The 19934-nt window shown below is 33.4% G+C and overlaps 4 protein-coding genes and 1 non-coding gene across 5 annotated transcripts; 2 read left to right on the top strand and 3 right to left on the bottom strand.

Moving 5' to 3' along the window:
* Positions 1 to 198: 198 nt before the first annotated feature.
* Positions 199 to 2205, bottom strand: LOC114394980 (proliferating cell nuclear antigen-like). The gene is made up of 4 exons (XM_028356665.1): positions 1798 to 2205; positions 946 to 1098; positions 744 to 841; positions 199 to 618 (listed from the first exon to the last, which is right to left on the bottom strand). Exons 1-4 carry the CDS (start codon positions 2114 to 2116, stop codon positions 388 to 390), a joined length of 801 nt encoding a protein of 266 aa, XP_028212466.1. The 5' UTR covers positions 2117 to 2205; the 3' UTR covers positions 199 to 387.
* A 1314-nt stretch (positions 2206 to 3519) lies between these two features.
* On the top strand, positions 3520 to 8517 carry LOC114395639 (mitochondrial uncoupling protein 2-like). The gene is made up of 9 exons (XM_028357469.1): positions 3520 to 3851; positions 5079 to 5297; positions 5381 to 5459; positions 6073 to 6206; positions 6315 to 6413; positions 6521 to 6625; positions 6897 to 6971; positions 7422 to 7508; positions 8055 to 8517. Exons 1-9 carry the CDS (start codon positions 3780 to 3782, stop codon positions 8076 to 8078), a joined length of 894 nt encoding a protein of 297 aa, XP_028213270.1. The 5' UTR covers positions 3520 to 3779; the 3' UTR covers positions 8079 to 8517.
* Positions 8518 to 8588: 71 nt separating this feature from the next.
* On the bottom strand, positions 8589 to 12340 carry LOC114395638 (protein GRAVITROPIC IN THE LIGHT 1-like). The gene is made up of 3 exons (XM_028357468.1): positions 12154 to 12340; positions 10623 to 11277; positions 8589 to 9745 (listed from the first exon to the last, which is right to left on the bottom strand). The coding sequence occupies exons 2-3, from the start codon at positions 11266 to 11268 to the stop codon at positions 8964 to 8966; spliced, it is 1428 nt and encodes a 475-aa protein (XP_028213269.1). The 5' UTR covers positions 11269 to 11277; positions 12154 to 12340; the 3' UTR covers positions 8589 to 8963.
* Positions 12341 to 14419: 2079 nt separating this feature from the next.
* Positions 14420 to 16560, top strand: LOC114394416. The gene is made up of 4 exons (XM_028355988.1): positions 14420 to 14761; positions 15266 to 15358; positions 16007 to 16141; positions 16247 to 16560. The coding sequence occupies exons 1-4, from the start codon at positions 14522 to 14524 to the stop codon at positions 16286 to 16288; spliced, it is 510 nt and encodes a 169-aa protein (XP_028211789.1). The 5' UTR covers positions 14420 to 14521; the 3' UTR covers positions 16289 to 16560.
* Positions 16561 to 19339: 2779 nt separating this feature from the next.
* TRNAM-CAU lies at positions 19340 to 19411 on the bottom strand. The gene has a single exon. It is a non-coding gene; the product is annotated as a tRNA-Met (tRNA).
* Between the last annotated feature and the right edge of the window lie 523 nt (positions 19412 to 19934).

Genomic DNA, 19934 nt, shown 5'->3' with positions numbered 1-19934 from the left:
TATGATATTTTGACCTATAAGGGATGCTGACGCAATTTTGGTGAAATGAGCAATTTGCCTCAATTTAATATTTATTTAAGCAGTACTATTATATGGTTAACTCAAGGTTTCTACTTACATGCAGTATTTTGTTATGAAGTTGTTCCAGTTCACAAAAAATAAAATCACATCAACAAGAAAAATGCACACCAATTGTTTCACATTGTTCTAAACAATAAACAATAAATTCAGGAGAAAATAAGGTGGCAGGAAACTAATACACATAAGAAATCCACAAAATGCCAATTCGTTGCTCACAAGGTTAAAATATCTTCAAAGATGTATAACAAAAACAAGTTCAAAAGGCATTAAAATCCTAATATCCTAACCCAACATCTAATAGGTAGATTAAACTTGAGGTTTCGTATCTTCTTCATCCTCTTCTATCTTGGGAGCCAAATAGAACCGCACATAACCCATCTCAGCAATCTTATACTCGACTACAACTGGCAGCTCATTTGACAGACTAATGGTAACTGTGTTGGACAATGGCGTTGCCTTTGTAAAAGAGTTCATATATCGCAAAGCAAATGTCAAGGACACAGGCTCATTCATCTCAATGACAGTAGCTTCTTCAGGCTGCAATATTAACCAAAAATTACAAGCATGTAAAAATCTCACCACAATGCAATTCAATAATTGACTATTAAGCTAAAAAAATCATAAATGGAACAGAAACTACAAGAAGGAAAACAATATCTCACCTTGTCCACAGAAGTATTCTGCCTGCAAACTATATTGGCAGTTCCAATGTCTCCTTTGGTGGAAAACTTAACACCCTCCTTAGTAATTGAAATGACAACTTCAACATACACAACAAAACACCCAACATTTATCAGCATAAATTTCTCAACAAAACAATCAAACATTAACAAACCACTGAAACAGAGAAGCAAAGCCAATTACCAGTGTCACCAATACTACTGAGATCCTTGCAGATCCTAGCAAACTCAGAGGATGGCATCTTAACAATGGCATGATACTCTGCCTCTGGAATCCCAAGGTGCTCACTGTCAATGTCCATCAGCTTCATCTCAAAATCAGAAATCTTATCTTGTGCTGTAAAACACAACCCCAAAACATAAGTCAAACTAAAATTGCCATAAATAGTAATTATGTTTCTTGACAACATATGAGTACACACCTCAATTAACATTCATTATTTCTATACATCTCTCTAATTTGACACATCACATTACATGTTACATCCATGTTTTTCTCACTTTCACTCCTTTTTCTCTCTAGCTGTCTACTAATGCATCAATTTTCACATTAAAAAAGTTCAAGACTTCAGAACTCAGCCATACAGTACACAAATACTTCCTTGATAAAAGCAACCCCAAAAATCCTGAAATTTGGGAATCTTGAACCAAATAATTGCAGTATAAAGCTAAAAACATCAATGGGTTTGTTAAAAAAAACCATTCTTTATGCAAAACCCATACCATTTCAAAGAGAAAACCTATTTCTTTTAGAGAAAAATAGAAACAATTGTCTCCAGCAAGTAATTGAAAATCGAAGTACAAATGAAACAGTGCGTGACTGGTTTCGATTCAAGAACACACATCTCGGTAGTTTTTCATGTCAAATTAATAAAAAAAAAGTCAAAACATGTTATATCTACTTCACGCACAAGAAAACACAACGATAATTATAAAAACAGAACAAATAGCACTAAACAAAAACAAAAACCTAAAACATCAAATTCGGCAACAAATTCAAAAATTAAAATGAATGTTCAAGAAAAGGGGAACGTACTAGGGCTTTCGAACATGAAAGTGACGGTGTCGCTGCCGTCGTCGGCCTTGATGGTTATGATGTCGTCATTGCCGGCGCACTTGAGCATCTTGGCCATGTTGTTGAGTTTCATGCCCATGGAGGTATTGCGGTCGCAGCGGTAGTGCTCAAAGCCCTCGGACCGGAGGAGGAGCGCAACGAGGGCGACGTGGCTGGAATCCATGGCCTGGAGGGAGAACCCGGTGGAGGAGCAGTCGAAGTTCGCGTCGTTTACGAGCTCCTTGATCGATTCCAGAACCTTCTTCAGAAGGGAACCTTGCACGAGACGGAGTTCCAACATCGTAACGATCGGAGAAGAAGACTTTTTGTGACGACGAGAGGAGTTAGGTTAGGGTTTGAGCGGATATTGAAATTGAAATGGAAATGAGAGGGAAGGGGGGTTTATATAGGGGAAGGTTCTGGAAGCAGTTGGCGGGATTTGGGGGGAAATAATTCAGTTCCCACCATGAGGTTTTGTGGAATGTGTGGAGGGAACGGAAAAATATTTAATTTTTTATTTTCTTTGTCTTTTTACGATTATTATAATTAGAGCAGTTGATTGTAACCAAAAAATAATTAGATTGAAACACAAAAATCAAAATCAAAATCAAATAAATTAATCTAAACTCATTCATTATTTTATATATATATATTAATTATGACTTACTATATTAACTATATGAAACAACTTAATAGAAACATAAGACAACCAATCTAAAACGTCACAAATCCTCAGCTCTGGGATGCTCTCAATGTCAAGGAACATGTACAAGGTGTATGTGTGACCCGTGCAAATCGTATATTAAGAAGAAGAATTTAATTTCATTTTTTCAGTATTATTGATTGGTTAAGATATTGTGAATGGAGTTTTCTCAATCACTATTCTTGAAACAACTTATATTTTTGCCTAGACCCCTAATTGGAGTTCAAGATGGGTTGTTGCTTCTTGCAACTTTTCAGAATGTATTTTTTTACCCTTCGAATTAACCATTTCAGAAGCTAAAAGTGTAACTAATCCAAAAGGTAATTTTACATTCTTTGAACAACCCAGAAGTAAAAAAAGGGTATAGGAAGCAAAATTTAGGTACAGGAAGCAACAGCCTCAACAATGTGGGTTTGAACTTTGAACGCGGAAATAAAGGCCTAATATAAGCCCACAACCATAGTCCCAATATAATTGGGTTTATCTACTAAGTCTTTACTGGGCGTACATGTTTCTTCTTTTATTTTTTTTGTCGTATTATTGACTTGTTGAATGTTGGTTATGGATGTTTAAATTAAGTTTGTCTCTTTCTTATTCTTCTGCATTGTTTGAGAACCGTAAAACCCGAGATTACATTCAAGACAACAATTATTTCCATGTTAAATCTGTCTTTATTAAAGTCACTAATACTTTTTTTTGATAAGTAACTTAATATATACATATTTTGAATAAAACTTAATTCACTTAAATATAAGATGAACACGACTCATGATATAACTTATTAGAGATTTGGCCATTTGGAGATGAGACGTATTTTTACAAAGTAGCAATATAAATTTTTACCAGAAAAAACTCAAAAATCAATCGGGTTCAAAACATTATAATTCTCACTAGAATATATAAAACTTAAAAAAAAAAAAAAAAAGGTCACCATAACGTGACAGTTGTCAACAACTATCACTATTATTTTGGCCATGTAACGTCGATATTTTCATTAAGGGGGTAGCTTTCTTATTACTGCATCTGCATCTCATGATTCACATCAATTTCTCCCTTCGTACCATTTTATCTCGGGTCTGAACGAAAATTTGGAGTGTGAAAGTATCGCAATTAACACTGCACACAACAACTATATAACTCGTTTGAAGGAGAGTTTTGGATTTAACAGAAAGTGGTTGCTTGCGTTAATGCTACTACTCTCCTTCAGCTTCTTAATCACTCACTCAATCCTTTCTTCTTCTTCTTCTTCCCAGAGTCAACAATGTCAGATCCCAACCAGATTTCGTTCGCTCAAGCCTTCTTTTGCAGCGCTTTCGCCGCCTGTTTCGCCGAGGTAACCTTCCTTCTCTTCCTGGTTCCTTTCGTTTCATTTCGATTTCGATTCAGCATTCGGAATAAAGCTTCTCGCATATTTGATTTTGTTGGATAGAAAACTGAATCGTACTGTTTGAAACCGAAGGAAAGATAATTGAGGACTCAGTTGTGTGTAGAAATTGTGAAATGGAAAATTGTGTGTTATTCACTTTGCAATATGCATTATATGTAATATATAATGTTCCTTGTTGTATTTAGTTTGAGAAAATAGTGTAAAGTTTTTTTACACCGGGATCCGATAAACTTTCATTTTTAGTAAGTTGACTTTTACAATAATTATTTTAAAAGTTATATCAACAATTATTTTTCATTAGTTGACAGTGTGAATTTTTTTCAATGACAATGTATTGAAAAAATTGTGAAGTAAAATTTTGAGCTGGCATATTAGGATATGTTAACCAAGGATCTAGCTCAATTGGTTGAGGAAAGTGCCTGAGTTGTTGTAAACCCCTTGGCACCTGTTTTCCAACAACAACAACAACAACGCCTCATCCTACTAGGTGGGGTCGGCTACATGGTACTGTTTTCCAATCACAAAAAAAAAATCGCATGAACACTGCGATTCTTAAATCTTAATACTTAGAAACAAGCATTTTTGGGGAAAGAATATAGGGATCCTAGTGAACAAAGAGAGGTTACGGACTGGTCCACTTATACCTATCGTTGTTGATCCTTGATGCTCTCTTATCATACAGATAGATTGTCATGACTAGTTACCTGACCCAATCTCTTAGTTTCTATGTGTTTCTTTTGCAATAGCTTTGTACTTTGCTTTTCCTCCTTAATGAAATTTCTTTTTTCTATATAAGAAAGAGAATAAAATGTGCACCAATAGTATAAAGTTTTTACACTGCCAACTAAGCATAAACTCTCTTGTATGGTAAGTTTATTGACTTTGATAATAACTATCTTGAACTTAATAGGCATATAAAGGATGATTTCTAATTGGTTGACAATGTAGTTTGTTTACACTTACCATGCATACCTATTAAACTCTAAAAAAAGCTAGTTATCATGCTTCAAATTTCTCTACATGTTTCATTTCTGCTTTTTTAAAGTTAGATTATTGATAAATGAATTCCTTTATGTCAATATTCTATCCCAAGTCTTCTATAGAACTTTAAGATAGAAACGTGTCTGTCAGAAAGTAATTCTAATAATTCCTTTGTGCTTGGGTTTTGTGTAGTTTTGTACCATTCCTCTGGACACCGCTAAGGTCAGGCTTCAACTCCAAAAGAAGGTAGGGGTTGATGAGGGAGTGGGTTTACCTAAATACAAGGGCTTGCTGGGCACAGTTAAGACCATTGCTAGAGAAGAGGGTATATCTGCCCTGTGGAAAGGCATTGTTCCTGGTTTACACCGCCAATGTTTATATGGGGGCTTAAGAATTGGGTTATATGATCCTGTGAGTATAAATATCTAACTTTCATTGAATAAGACTGTCATTGGAAGAACATTGGTTGCACATTTGAACTGAATCATGAACAGGTGAAAACATTTCTCGTTGGTAGTGCATTTGTTGGAGAGGTTCCGTTGTACCATATGATACTGGCTGCTCTGCTGACTGGTGAGTACTTCTGAACAGTTCTGTTTCTTCAGATTGCGTGGCATTCATTGACCTTCTCACCTTTGTGTGGAAATTAGCCTCCTCCCTGGTTTCAATGGGACAAAAAAGTCATTATAATTTAAAAGGAAAATAATGCTTGAATTATGTTCATTTCCCCCATTTACATGAAAATTAAAACTTTAGCTGTGTTTTTATATATTTGTTATTTATCAAGCAACTTCCTCATCTTGATATTGTAGCACAAGACTTTATCATAAATGTGAAATAGTAACTGCATATTGTAAATTTAGACTTAATGACTTTACATTCTTATAATAGAAGTTGAAAAAAGAAAAAGCTTGTAAATTGGAGGTATGGGAAATGCTAATAGGCAAGGAAATTAAGAAGGGAATTAATTAGATTTGTCTTTCTTTTAACAATAAGATTTAAATGCTCACAAGTTGTATTTTCCTTCTAAATAAAGAGAGTGGTTCCTTATCCAATTCAAGGTGTGGAGAATTCTACTTCTACACAAAGGTGAGGAACTTAGCATTCCCCATAGATATAATATATGTATGTTTTGTATTATATTATATGTCATAGTCATTGACTCACTTTTTTGAACTTGTGATAGGTGCTTTGGCAATCACAATTGCTAATCCGACTGATCTAGTCAAAGTTAGGCTTCAAGCTGAAGGTCAATTGCCATCTGGGGTACCTAGGCGTTATTCTGGCGCTATAGATGCATATTTAACTATACTGAGACAAGTAAGCCTTTCTTATAGTTATTTTGGTCTTCGTTTCTCTCTATATGTTGTAAATATAGTAATATACTAATCGAGTCTAATTCTCTCTATATTTTTTTTGTTAAACTAGGAAGGGATAGGGGCCTTGTGGACTGGTCTTGGGCCCAATATAGCTAGGAACGCAATTATAAATGCTGCTGAATTAGCAAGCTATGATAAAGTGAAACGGGTAATCACATTATAGGGTATTCTAAATTGGATTTTTCCTATAATTCGAATTACATCCTTACATAAACTTTAATTGCAATGCTGCTCTGATTCTTTAAACTTATGCAGACGATTTTGAAAATTCCAGGGTTCATGGACAATGTCTATACTCACCTACTTGCTGGCTTAGGTGCAGGTCTTTTTGCTGTCTTTATTGGCTCTCCTGTTGATGTGGTAGGTGCTACCCTAGCCCCCTTTCCTCTCCCCTTTTTGGTTTGTCTGCAGTCTACACTTATGCTTGAGTAGAACATATCATCGATATCAATGATAGTCCTGTTTATAAATGAAAAGAGACAGAAAAAAGGAAATTATAAGTAACTTGGAATTGTGAAATTCGAGAACTATTGCAAGTTTCCTAAACAATATTGGTGAAATTCCAATGAATAAGCACATTCTACTTTTATGAATCAAGGGTTGACTTATATCCATGCTCATAATTCTCCAGGTGAAATCCAGGATGATGGGGGATTCAACCTACAAAAGCACATTTGACTGCTTTCTCAAGACTTTGCTTAATGAGGTTTGTGAATTTCTTTATTTGATTTGGTCATTGATATTATAATTGGTGTTTAAAATCTAGAAACCTAGGGAAATTGAAAGATTTCTTACAATAGTTAGCACCTTTTTGTTGCTATTTTTTTAATTTTGATTTTTTAATTTGGTTGTCTATATTGTTTTATAAATGTCCCTGGTAAAGACATTAATTATATGATGTGACATGGGAGACCGGACACAAAAATTTTAGTGCATAGTTAAAGAGGCTATTGAGCAGCGCACTTAATCCCCCAACAATGAATATTGCTTTTCATACTTACTGCAAGCTTTGTTGTTCTGATCCTTGAACAAACTGAAAATATTTTTAACAGTTGCCACGAGGTTTTTAGTTCGATAAACAAGTTAATATGAAGGTCTGCATAAAGTTTATCTTTTTATCTGTACAGCTTGAACTCATATCATAAATGTATTGCAGGGATTTTTGGCCTTCTATAAAGGTTTCCTACCTAATTTTGGTCGAGTGGGAATCTGGAATGTAATTTTGTTTCTTACCCTTGAACAAGTAAGATATACATCTTATCTTGGCTATGCTGTTTGTGTTATCTTTATATTCTTATGTAATTTATATATCGTATTACACCTAGTTAACCACTTACAAAATGTCCTGCTTAAATGTTTAAGCCACTTGTAATATGTTCAATTACACTGCTAGCAAATTGTACTTAGTCTAATCAATATTTTAAATGTTTTTTTCCTTCTGCTTCAGCTTTTACTATTACATGTCTTGTAGAGAAAATAGCTTTCTGTAACTTATTTTTTCACCTTGATCAGAATCAAATAAGTAGAGCTTTTGTGTGAAAGTTGTTATAGCCAAGTAGAATGATCCTGTTTCAAACCAAGGGTGGATACACTCGTACTTTTTCACTTAACATGCTGTCATGCTTTCTTACTTCAGAGAATCTAAATTACAATTCTAGACCCACCTTGGGTGTAGACATCTGTGAATTTTCCCGTAAAATTGGCCTTGTAAATTACAAAAGATACTTTTGCTTTCTTACTATATGAAACTGCTTGTCAATATTAAAAGTGTTACTTATTCCTGTGACAGGCAAAGAGAGCTGTAAGAGGATAATTCTTGTTTCTATTCATGATTAAGATTCACCAAGCAGATATAGTGTTCTTTCTCCGGTGATTGCTATCAGATGAACAACAGATTTGTTAGAGGAGAAAGGTGGTTGGTCTTTCTACATTTACTTCTGCCGTGTGGATGGACGTCACGCTTCATATATTCTTAGTCGAAGAATAAACAGTCAAATTAGCTTTGTCTCCTACTTGTGCTATGTGGACGCCACAATTCAAACATTCTTAGCCACAATGAACAGACCATGAAAATTACATTTACTTGAAAGGCATTCACTGTGCTGGATTGAATAGACAAATGTTTTTCTGGGAAATAAGTTGCGTATTTCCCGGCTCATTGAATAGACAAATGAAATGAAACATGTATGAATACTTAAGAGTAATAGGGTCTATTGTCATTTTAGAATGAATATTGAATTTTGTTGGTTCCATGCAAGAACCCAGATAATCTTGGCCTTTGGGATTATAATAATTATCCTTCCTCTCGTTTGCAAGTCAATAATTTGGAGAGATTCAAAAAATAGCTTGCTAATATAGATTTGGGAATGGACTATGTCACAGTCACTTCAAGGTCAGATTCAATCACCTGGAAATCAATAAACCAGCCTAAGGATTTTTCATATTACATCAACAGCAATATTTGGATCACTCATTACTCAAATCATTTTCTTTAAAACATGTCTAACTAAAGAGTAATTCTATTTGCACCCTCTTTATTCTCTTCACATTCCTCTACTTTTTTTTTGTTTTTTGTTTTTTTCCATTTTGGAAATTAGTCTCTAGTATTCTAGAAACTAATTTATGGAATGAAAAATAAGTGAGAGGGTGGAACCAGAGAAATAAAGTGGTGCAAAAAGAATTTCCCCTCAGAAAAACTTTATGTTCTGGCTATCAAATAAACTCTGGCCTTTATAACAGAACCATTCCCAAGCTTAAATCCAGGGCTAACCGGAAACCCTACAACCTGACCAGCCGGCACTCGGCCGCCTGAAAATTTCACTACACTGTCCATATACTGGGGATGGAACTCAGCTCCACGGCTTGCCTCAAACTGACTTGGTGCAGGGTTCAACGAGAATGCCAGTAAATGAAGCAACCACACTGTCTTGGCCACCCCTAGAAACTCATTGTAGAACTCACTCCTGGGGTGGTTCCCTGCTTGGACATGACTGTGCTGCTCCAAGTTCCCAAACAAGGACTCCTCCATCTTGGGATGGACAATGGCAAGGTACTTCTTGGAACAGAATTTGCCAAAATGACATGTTGGCAAGATTCCAAGAAGCTCAGTTGGATCCATGGACTTCATGTCACGGTACTGAGTGAAGCAATCGCGGCGAAACTGGTCGGGGTTGAGGAGCGAGGAGAGGCTTCCGTCCATGTAGAAAGTCTCGTGGTCAAACCCTTGGAAGATTTTCCTGGATATGTAGGATTCAAGGGCATACTTGGCATGGTAAGCCGAGACAATGGATGTGGTTGAAGAAGTGTTATGGAATTTATCAGTGGAGGCGGTAGCAGCTTCAATGGAACGAACTGCAGCTGTTATGTCCCAATGTGCATTGTGCATGAGAGACAGAAGCAGAGATGTGAAAGACTTTGAGGATTCTCTCACTTGCATCATCGTTGCTTCAAAGAGTTCAGGGGTTGGTACTGCTGCCATTGCTGCAGATAGAATTTCACAAATTTAGAGAATGAGATCCTCCATTCATTTCCTCTTCTAGCAAGTCTTAATGTTTGTTTCGGCCAGAATTTACAAAATTGACTTTGTCAGATTGATTTCCCAAATTTGGATATTTTTACTCTAAAAGCAAGTTTGATCTAAAACTCTGTAAATTTTGCAACCTAATGCAAAAACTACTTCTATTCTATCACTTAAAATCAAGTTTTGGCATGTTTGGATTCACGTTAGATGATCCAAAATTACATTAAAATATCAACTAATATGATTTTGAGTAAAATTTCACATATTTGGTTCTATGCCAAGAAATTAATTTTGGATTCAGAATTGAAGTACCTCAAGGTAGCTCTACATTGAATGAAAAAAATTATATTGAGTTTCACTACTAATTAGCTTTTTGAAAGAAAAAAAGAAAAAAAAAAATCCCAACATAAATCATGTCATTTGAAAATCAGTTTTACAAACTTTCATCTAAAAATACTAAAATCAGGTTTGAGATAAAATTATTTCTCATACTTCACAGTTCACACTTCAACCAAACACACACTTAACTATGGTTTAGCTTGAAGGAGCTTCTGAAACCCAAAACCACGCAATGCAGGAGTTTCCCAAAAGCCAAACCATTCACATCCAAGAATCAATTCGAACAAAAGTCATACACTTCTCTACTTTATTTTGAATTAAACACACTTCCAAGTTCAAAGCAACAAAATAAAACAAAAAGAGACTTTCCACTTTCCTTTTCTAATTTTTCTGAATATTCCATCCATCTAAATCTAAACACCGCAATTTCATTAAAAAAGAAGAAGCATCTTTTCTGTTAAATAAAATAAAAAGTAGTTAGCATATTGAAAAATGTACCTTGAATTCCCAGTTTCCTCTTAGACAGAGACCTCCCAGGCTTCTTTTCAGCACTTCCATTAGTAGTGAGAGCAACAGCACTATCAAGCTTCTCCCTCAGATTCTTCACCTCCAAATCCTTCACCTTCACCTCCTTCTTCAGCTCCTCCACCACCGCCTCGTACGGTGCCACTACCTCCCTCACCGACGCCACCCCATTGCGGCCGCCGCCACCTCTTCTCCTGCCCTTCTTCCTCCCGCCGCCGCCGCCGCTCCGCCGGAACCTCTCCCTGAGCACGGCGAGCTTCCGAAGCTCCGCCACCACCGCCACGTCAGCAGCTCGCATCCTCTCCGGGTCCCACGGCGAATGCGCCTCCTGAAGCCTCACGTAAGCCCTCTTCATCGACGACACCGTGTCGAACACTTCCTCCATCAGCACCTCCATCTGTTTTACTTTGAAAGCCTTCAAGGGCCCCAACATTCTCTCTTCCTCCTCGTACTCCTCGTTGTCTTCCTCCTCGTAATCCTCGTCATTCTCTACTTCTTCCTCGGACTCGTAGGGCGAGTTGTCGTCTTCCTTGGCGGCGGCGGTGGCGAGGGGGTGGAGGAGGCAGGAGGCGGTGACCCTTTGGATCAGATCCGAGAAATTCGAGACCTTTCTCGTCATTGGTCTTGTCTTGAGATGCGTTGTGTTGTGTGTGAGAGAAAAGAGTGAAGCTCAGAAATGGTGGCAAGTGAATGTGCAAGTGGGACCAGACCAGTGTGACTCAATAATAGTGCCATAAAAAATTTAGTAATGCATATTGGGAATACGTGTTGTGTGTGTTTGCGAGAATGTGACTTGCTGGATTCTGCCAACAGTGTCAGAGACCACCTACAAAGGCTTCTCTCATAGATATGCAATGTAAAATAATTATTGAATGATTTTTATATTCTTTCTTGATATATAAAAGACATCTTTTTTAAAAAATACATAATGTTAATTTCTTATTATGTTTTCAATTTTTCATACAAGATGATAAAAGTTTCCTTTCTTATGAACTACTAGTAGTTACCTAACTATCAAATGGGATATAGGTGAGAATGTGTAAAATTGAATGAGCTATAACTACGCCGTATACAAGAGGTAATGTACATATATCTATTTGAATATATTTTCTGATTTTCACATATTTAGTTTTATTTGAACAAGAATTTTAAAGAAAAATTTAGAATTAATTCTAGATTAAATTAATTTTAAATAATTTTTATGTTAAATTCAAAATTTTATAATAAATTTTATTCCTAAGTTAATATTATAATAAAACATCTCAATCTAAACCATATCACCTCAAAATTAATTTTAATATCAACCTCCAAATACATACTGATAATAATTGGGAATTAAATAGTACTGGTGTTGAGTTCCAGTTTTTAAGAAGAGGGGGAATGGGCACTAGGGAGGGACTACTAAAATGAGAAAAGAAAACATGAAAAGATAAAGCAATGGCTTGGTAAGGTAACACTAGGGAGTAGGGACTACAATGTAAGGAGAAAGAGAGAGATGGTTGACCTGTTGCCGGAGTAATGTGGCGGCGTGCTGCGGCTGACGGTGGCAGTTGTTAGAGTGGGGGTGGTTGTGTTCTGCAATTAATGTGGTGGTGACAATGTATGGATGGAATGGAAAAAGTGGAGCTGATTGGGATTGGGTTAGTAATTGCTTGTAGTGAGAGCATGTGATGAGATAAGGAAATGCAGCCAACTGTGTTGTGTGGAGACAGAAGAGGACATTCTTAGTGTAATATCCTTTGGCTGTTACCCAAGAGTTTCTCATTGTTAATTGTTTGTTATGCATAAAATATAGGTCAAATATATAATTTTTGGACTTTTATATGTGGAAAAGAACAAAGAAAAATGTTATAAAATTTATATTTTCCTATTTAATGATAAAAACGGAACATGAAAAGTTCAATAAAAAAATACAGAAAATATATATAACAATATTCATACCAGTGGAAAAGGGGCATATTCTCTCTATATATATTGAAAAAAGTTAAAAGACAAATGAAAAGTTAAGAGAATAGCTGTTGATAATGGTTACATAGTTAAAGGAAAAATAAATGAAAAAAAAAATCATCTCAACCAATAATTATGGAAGTTAAAGAATTGAAGGATAACAAATTATTGATGTAATGATGTAAGATAATGTTGTATTTACATATAAAATAATAATAATAATTTGTATTTTGATTTTTTTATGGAAAATTTTCTTAACAACAAGAGATAGTAAGCAAATTAGTTTCTAACCTTAGACTAAAAAAGAGATAATTCAATTGAGGGATAAAGAATTGTGTGTTAGTGTGCATTTTGGGTTTGCCCGAGAGCCACCCACATAATCTCTGCGGTCTTCATGGTATATGAGCTTTAATTTTATGAATCTATTTAAATTGTGGGTTTTTTATCTTGGCTTGTTTAACTTGTGGGTTAAACAGGTTTGACTGTGGGTCTCGTAGAAAAATCATAGGTTTTTCATGTCTTAATTAAAAAATATTTTTTTATTTAGTAAAAGTAAAATCAAAATAAAAACTAGACTAACCAAAAAAAAAGAAAGAATAGGAGCCGTTCTACTTCAAATTAGATACATTTCAAAATAGCCAACACCAAACTAAAATATATAAATAAAACTTCTCAGACCTGCATTGATTAATTGAACTATAAAATGATAATAAAAGGATTTTTAATTTAATTTTTAGTCACTTTTTTAATTTGATGTTTTTAGACGACTGTTTATAAAAGGATTTGTAAATAACTTTTAGATTTTTAAAATTTGTTTTTTTAATTTTTTTGGTAGATGCAGGCATACTTGTTTAGTCCACGGGCTCGCTAAAACAAAGCTCGTTTGATTACGGGCCTCGCAGAACGAGCTACTTGAGTCCGCAGGTTTTTGGGTGTTGCTAGGTGCAGAAGGCATATTGTTTCTGCACCCAGCATAGAAAGTGAATTTCTTAAAATGTCCTTCATGTATGAGTTATATATACGAATCACTTGATCCGTGTGAGTGATATGAATCACTTGATCTATAAGTGTTAGCATGAAGCATTAACCAACTAAATTAATAGGTTAATTATGATATAAAATAAATAATATTGTTATATATAACAGTAAAAATTTTAATATATATTTAATACACATGTAAATTTAAATAATAAATTTTGTGACAATTAATTTTAATATAACTCATACGAATTATATAATTCGTATATTTTTTATATAAATAAAAAATATTTACTATTAAAAAATTATTAATAAATTAAAAAAAACATATGAATTAACTAATTGTATAACACACAAATATTTTCTTGTTCTTAAATATAATAAAATTTTAACTAATTTTACCTCATTTAATATTATTATCTTTAAAACAATCTTTATTTAATTCAAATTTTAGTACAAATAACTCATTTTATTCTTAATATTAAATTTCAATAAAAAAATAAATCAAATAAAAGTTTAATTTTTAATTAAAATTAGTTTAATTAAATATAATTAACTACTTTTTAATTATGCCGATTTATTTTCTTTTATTTGAGATAAGATAAAGATGTTATTATGGTTACAACCAACCGACCCTATTCACTACATTTACAGGACTTTTCATGAATTTTGTGGTTAATTATTACAAGGTAACTGGTTAACTTTATTTCTCCCTAAACGTGTAGGAAAGTTGGCCTTGTCTAGCATGAAACCCAAATGGATAAGATTTCCTAGATATTTTGCATGGAAAAAGGGTCTCAAAGGGATATTTTTGAGGACGTACCAACTAGAAGAAATGTCAGCTCCAAAAATATCTGCCAGAGCCACCAACTCTTACAAATACACATCCCATTGAACAAGTTTTCATTGCACAACAAAAGGTAGGTGAGGAAAACTTTGGACAAAAAATGGAGTGCTACACAAGGCCAAACAGGAGTGACATCCACCTCTCAGCAGAGGAAGAAGCCACCATAGAAGCAAAGACCAGAGAGTACTTTGATGGAGTCGCACCACAACGCCACACAAAGCCTCAACGAAGTGACTATTCAGCTCAATATGTCGATGCTTTCTCCAATGCCCATCACTCTTCTTTAACTATACCAGAATTAACACAATTCCAACTCCTCCAGAATGATCCCCAAGAGAAGGTTAGTTCCAAATATCATCTCTATTTTTTTCTTCTTCATAATTTCACTTTTATAGAATAATAACAAAAGAAGTAATAAAAAATGAAAATTGCGTCCCGTCCTAACCGTTGGACTACACACGCTTGTCATGTTACTTAGCATTACTTTTTGAACTTAATATAAAAATAATCTTGAATAAGTACCCAGATTATTAGTTACCTGATTCACTTCTGATTTTGAGACTTTGAGTTATACAAATTATGTTTTTCTTTTAAATAATCTTCGTATGGGCTAGATCTGTTATTTATTTAACAAAAGGGTTGACGTAGTGGTAAGATCTCATTGTGTTCAGATGTGGAATAACTCATTTAACAGCAGAATTTTTCTTAGACTAACAACAGTTACACACCGTGTTCTGACCCAAAAAAAAAAAAAAGATCTGTTATTTATTTATAAGCTAAGATATTATGTATAGACTTTAATTTTGATTTCATTGAATCCTTTTACTCCTGTAATTGTATTCAGAAATTGGTGTACAATGGAAGTCAAGTACCGGAAGAATTTGTGGAAACAGAGTATTACCAAGATCTCAACAGCGTGGACAAACACCACCATACGGTATTCAGTTCAATCCTACTTGCATGCATTCTTCTCAAAATATTTGATGTGTCTCGCAAATACATATCTGCATTAATTTATATACTCGTTTCATTGAATTTGATTGCAAAATATTGAAACCATGTGTCCTTGTAATGAAGACTTTATATTCAACAGGTTACCTAGGCTTGTGTTTAGCATTTACAAATTAGATTTGGCTCTTTCTCCTTATTTATTAGCATGACAATGTCATGGGTTAAATAAACAAGATAGAAAAGCAAAAGTAATAAACATTTATAATAGATAATTTTTATATTAGTAATATGATAGCATCTAAATCCTTTTACAAAAAATCATAGGCGTTACATGAATGAAAATTGTTTCTGAGAGAATATTGTATGGTTTTTAACCATGAGAAAATGATAGAGAAAGGCCAAAAAGGATGGAGAAAGAAATTGTTGCGGGGAATATAATAGTAAATAAACATTTTTGAGAATTTGTTCTTTCACTGAGTTCATTGAGATTTTGTGATACATGCAATCGACCCCGTACAATAAAATAAGACTTTTGTTGTTGTAGATACAGAAGAAAACAATAAATGAAAAAAATAATTATATAATGCAATATCAATTATTTATGTTAAACAATTCATGAATGTGTCATCCACAGACTGGAACAGGATTTATCAAAGTAGAGAAAAATGGAAATGACTTTCACATAGAACCAGATAATGACACTGGTTGCCATCACTCTTGCAAGGGCAATCCAGCAACCAATGATTGGGTTCCTGCTCCTTCCACTGAGGTACCATACCATATATATTAATTTAAAATTTTTCTCTTTTACTGAAAACAGAGTATATCGTCTTTGTGTTTTTCAGAAAATTTTGCTGACATGAATACATTTCAGGTGGGTTTCAATTCAGGCAAACCTAACAGGAGTGACAACTAGAAATGGAGGAGTGGCTACATGAAGATATCAATATCTCAGCTTCTTTTCAGATTGTGTGGATTCCATGTGTTGTTTAAAATTACAATCCAAATATATATATATATATATATATATATATAAATAAAAACCTTGTGATTTGAATTCAAGGTTATTGTGTTTGAAATGTGGTACTAGTTAGCGTTCCATCTTGTATCCTTGGTATCTTACATTCCCGGATATGTCATTAATCGCATATGAAGATTATTTAAGCAAATTAGCATTTTAGTGATGCACCATGAATTAAGTTCAAGAATTCTAAGAAAGTGTGACATCAGTCTGACTAAGCTAACAATCCCTCATTGTCATATTGCAGTATTCGATTCCTCATTCTCCCTCCAATATAATATTAGTTATAAAAAAACACATAATAATAGGAAAAGGAAGATATATAATATCCATTTAATTGAATGCATAGTTATAAAATGATCATAACATGCATGTTGCATAGTTTTCACAAACAAGGCTATTCACCTTTCATTCACCTTACATTGATCCCACAGATGCACATTTCAAAATATTCATATCCAAACAAAGTAAAACATATAGAATAGCATAGATACTACTAGCAAGTTTTATAATCAAATTTCAACAAATTGTGATACCTAATAGATAAAATAAAACTACAGTTAATTTGTTCATTGATCAGAACAGAATGCACTATCCTCGCAAACAAGTGAACTCATTTCAACTGACATAAGGATATTTGCTTATATGTGTGTTCTAGAAATTAGATCAATATTGGACTGCGAGCAAAATTTCCATGGTTTGAATAGAATATAGAGCAAGAAGTAAAAATTCAGCAAGCAACCAAGACATTTGAACTCCATGTAAATGCACATATTCCACACACAATTTAGATTTTAGATCAATATTCCACATACCAGATCTTCCCCCGAATATATGCTCCAAATTAAACAACTAAATATACATTCTAAGTGAAATGTTTACTATGAACTCTAATTTATAAAACTCCTACTCCAAAATATAAAAAATAAAGAGAAAAAAAAGAAGAATTACCAAGAAAAAAAACATAGAAAGAAAGAATCACCTATCGGAGGATCTTAAAATATATAAAATAATGTTAAACGTCAGTTCAATTTTAGAGTAGAGGGAAGAGAGAGATAGAGAGAAGAAAGAAAAAATAGAGAGAGAAGATGATAAATATAATGTAATTTAATGAAGAAGGTAGGGGAAAATAATAAGAAAAATGAGATGAAATGCAAGAAAATGAAGTGTATGTTTATAATTACCCGTCCACATGCACCATTAAGAAATATAATGTAATGTGCTTTAAAAATAACGAGCATCTATATACTCCTGTTGTATCTTTTATCTTCTGAATCAGATACAATGAAATTACTTTTATAATACTCCTCTCCTGTTCTTTGATCTTTATGATGTGTGTGCTCACATCAACTCTTGTATTTTTACTCAATTCTTTAATATAAGAGGACCTTTGACAGGGATAAGTTTTTTTTTATGCTAGAGGATCATGATTTTTAGAAATAGAAATAATAAATTTTGAGAATCATTTGGTGAGAATAAGTAAAATTGATTTGATTGACCATTGAAAGCATTTAAATAGGTTTTCTTAAAATTAGAAAGTTATGTGATATTTTTATTGGTTATTTTAATTACTTGTTATATTAATAAAAATAACATGATATTTTTATTATAATAAAAGAAAATTTAAACTTAAAAAAAGAAAGATTTCAGGACCTCAGAAAACTCAAAATTTCTCTTCTATCAAACATCTCCTAAGTGTCTGTGTACTGCATTTTTATACGGAGTACAAGCCTGTTTTTCAATTTGTAAATTACAACGTTGTTTCATTACACATATGGATGCAAATAAGATATGCAGAGTGTATTAAACAACAAACATGTACACACTGTATATGTTTATAATTATAGACACACTTGAGCAACAAAACTCACCTAAGAAAACATGTACAAATATATCAAACTGCCTTTGTCTCCGTCAGTTTTAGTGTTGGATATGATAGAGCACAGGTACAAAGTATGATATCTCACTCGAAGAGAAGATCCAGAAAAGGCTTGAATTGAACCAAATTCACCAAGTTAATTAACCCTTTGATTTTAGGAATTTTCTTGCTGCATCCAATATTTTTTCAATATACCCGACGGTGAGAAGAAAAAACCAAACATATTCTTACATATAACCACATATGGTTTATAATCCATATGAAGTTTACATTGATAACCTGTTCATATGGATTGGTAAGAAGCTTATGGGCTTATCAATTGGCAATCCGTGGATCCCATAGGCATGTGTATTAAATATAAAATTTATATATGTAAAAATATATTATTAGATCAAAATTAATTGTTACAAAATTTATTATGTAAAATTATATATGTATTAAATATACATTAAATTTTTTAGTATTATATATAATGATGTTAATTATTTTTTAACATAATTAACCTATTAACTTAACTTATTAAAATATTATTCTAATAATACAAAAAGCACAAATTCAAAAACTATGTAATCCATTAACTTTAAACTATTTCATAAAACATATTTTTAACCATCTGTATACATATTGACCTTACATGTTGTTAAAAGATAGGAAAAAGGTTTCATAATTTTATTCCAAAGACCATGATAAACCCAAACTTTGATCACGCCCAAAGAATCTTCTAATATCACGTCCAAGGCCCCAGAGCATAATCCATTGGTAATGTGTAAGGTGTTCCCAGTCACGACCAAAATAAGAAAAAAAAATCAGATAATTTTCCCCAAAACCAGTGTAAATTTTGGCATTTCATCAGAGATTTAAAATATATTTAAAAATCCAAATGAATTTTAAGTATTGTTTAACGAATATATATATATATATATACACACAGGCATATTATATATCACTTTTGTTGTTATTTGAAAATATTAAATAGTGAAGGCACTTCTTTTTCATTGCACAAAAAATAGCGTAAAAACTTGGCAGAAACTAGAGTTTAAAAACATTAAGTGGAAGCTTCTCTGTTTTATCAGAGCCTGGTTTCGATCCAGGGACCTGTGGGTTATGGGCCCACCACGCTTCCGCTGCGCCACTCTGATTGTTGAGATTTGTATTTTAAAATTTAATAATTATTTAATCATTATTTCGTTTAAACTTTCCATTCAATGCAAACACTGCTTAGGAAACACAAATAACAAACATATATATATATATTGAACAATGATTTGGCAAAATCAGAAAAGACTAACGGGAAAATTAAGAGAATTGCAGAAACAGTTTTGTATAATCCCAGGCACTTGGATTTGGCCGTTTATAAATGGAAACTAGGGAAAGTTTGTAGCTTTGGAGGAGCTGGGTTTGTTTTTGTGGTCCTTACAACAAAATTTAGTTTTAAAGTTAACTGCAGAAGGTATGGAAGGTCAATGGGACTGCATGGAAATAAGATAAATTTAATGTAATTTTAGCTATGAGGTGAATGATGGAGTTGTAAAAATTCTTAAGGGGTTTCCTAGACTATCAATGATAGGAAACAACAGGATCTTGAAACCTATGATTCTCACAAACAATCAATAAATAACAATAGATAATGATGTGTACCTTTCTCCATAGGAAGACTTGTAC

Source organism: Glycine soja, chromosome 18 (assembly GCF_004193775.1).
Source record: "Glycine soja cultivar W05 chromosome 18, ASM419377v2, whole genome shotgun sequence".
Lineage (NCBI taxonomy): Eukaryota > Viridiplantae > Streptophyta > Magnoliopsida > Fabales > Fabaceae > Glycine > Glycine soja.
Note: the sequence above shows the minus strand (reverse complement) of the source record. Positions and strands in the feature narration are given on the sequence as shown.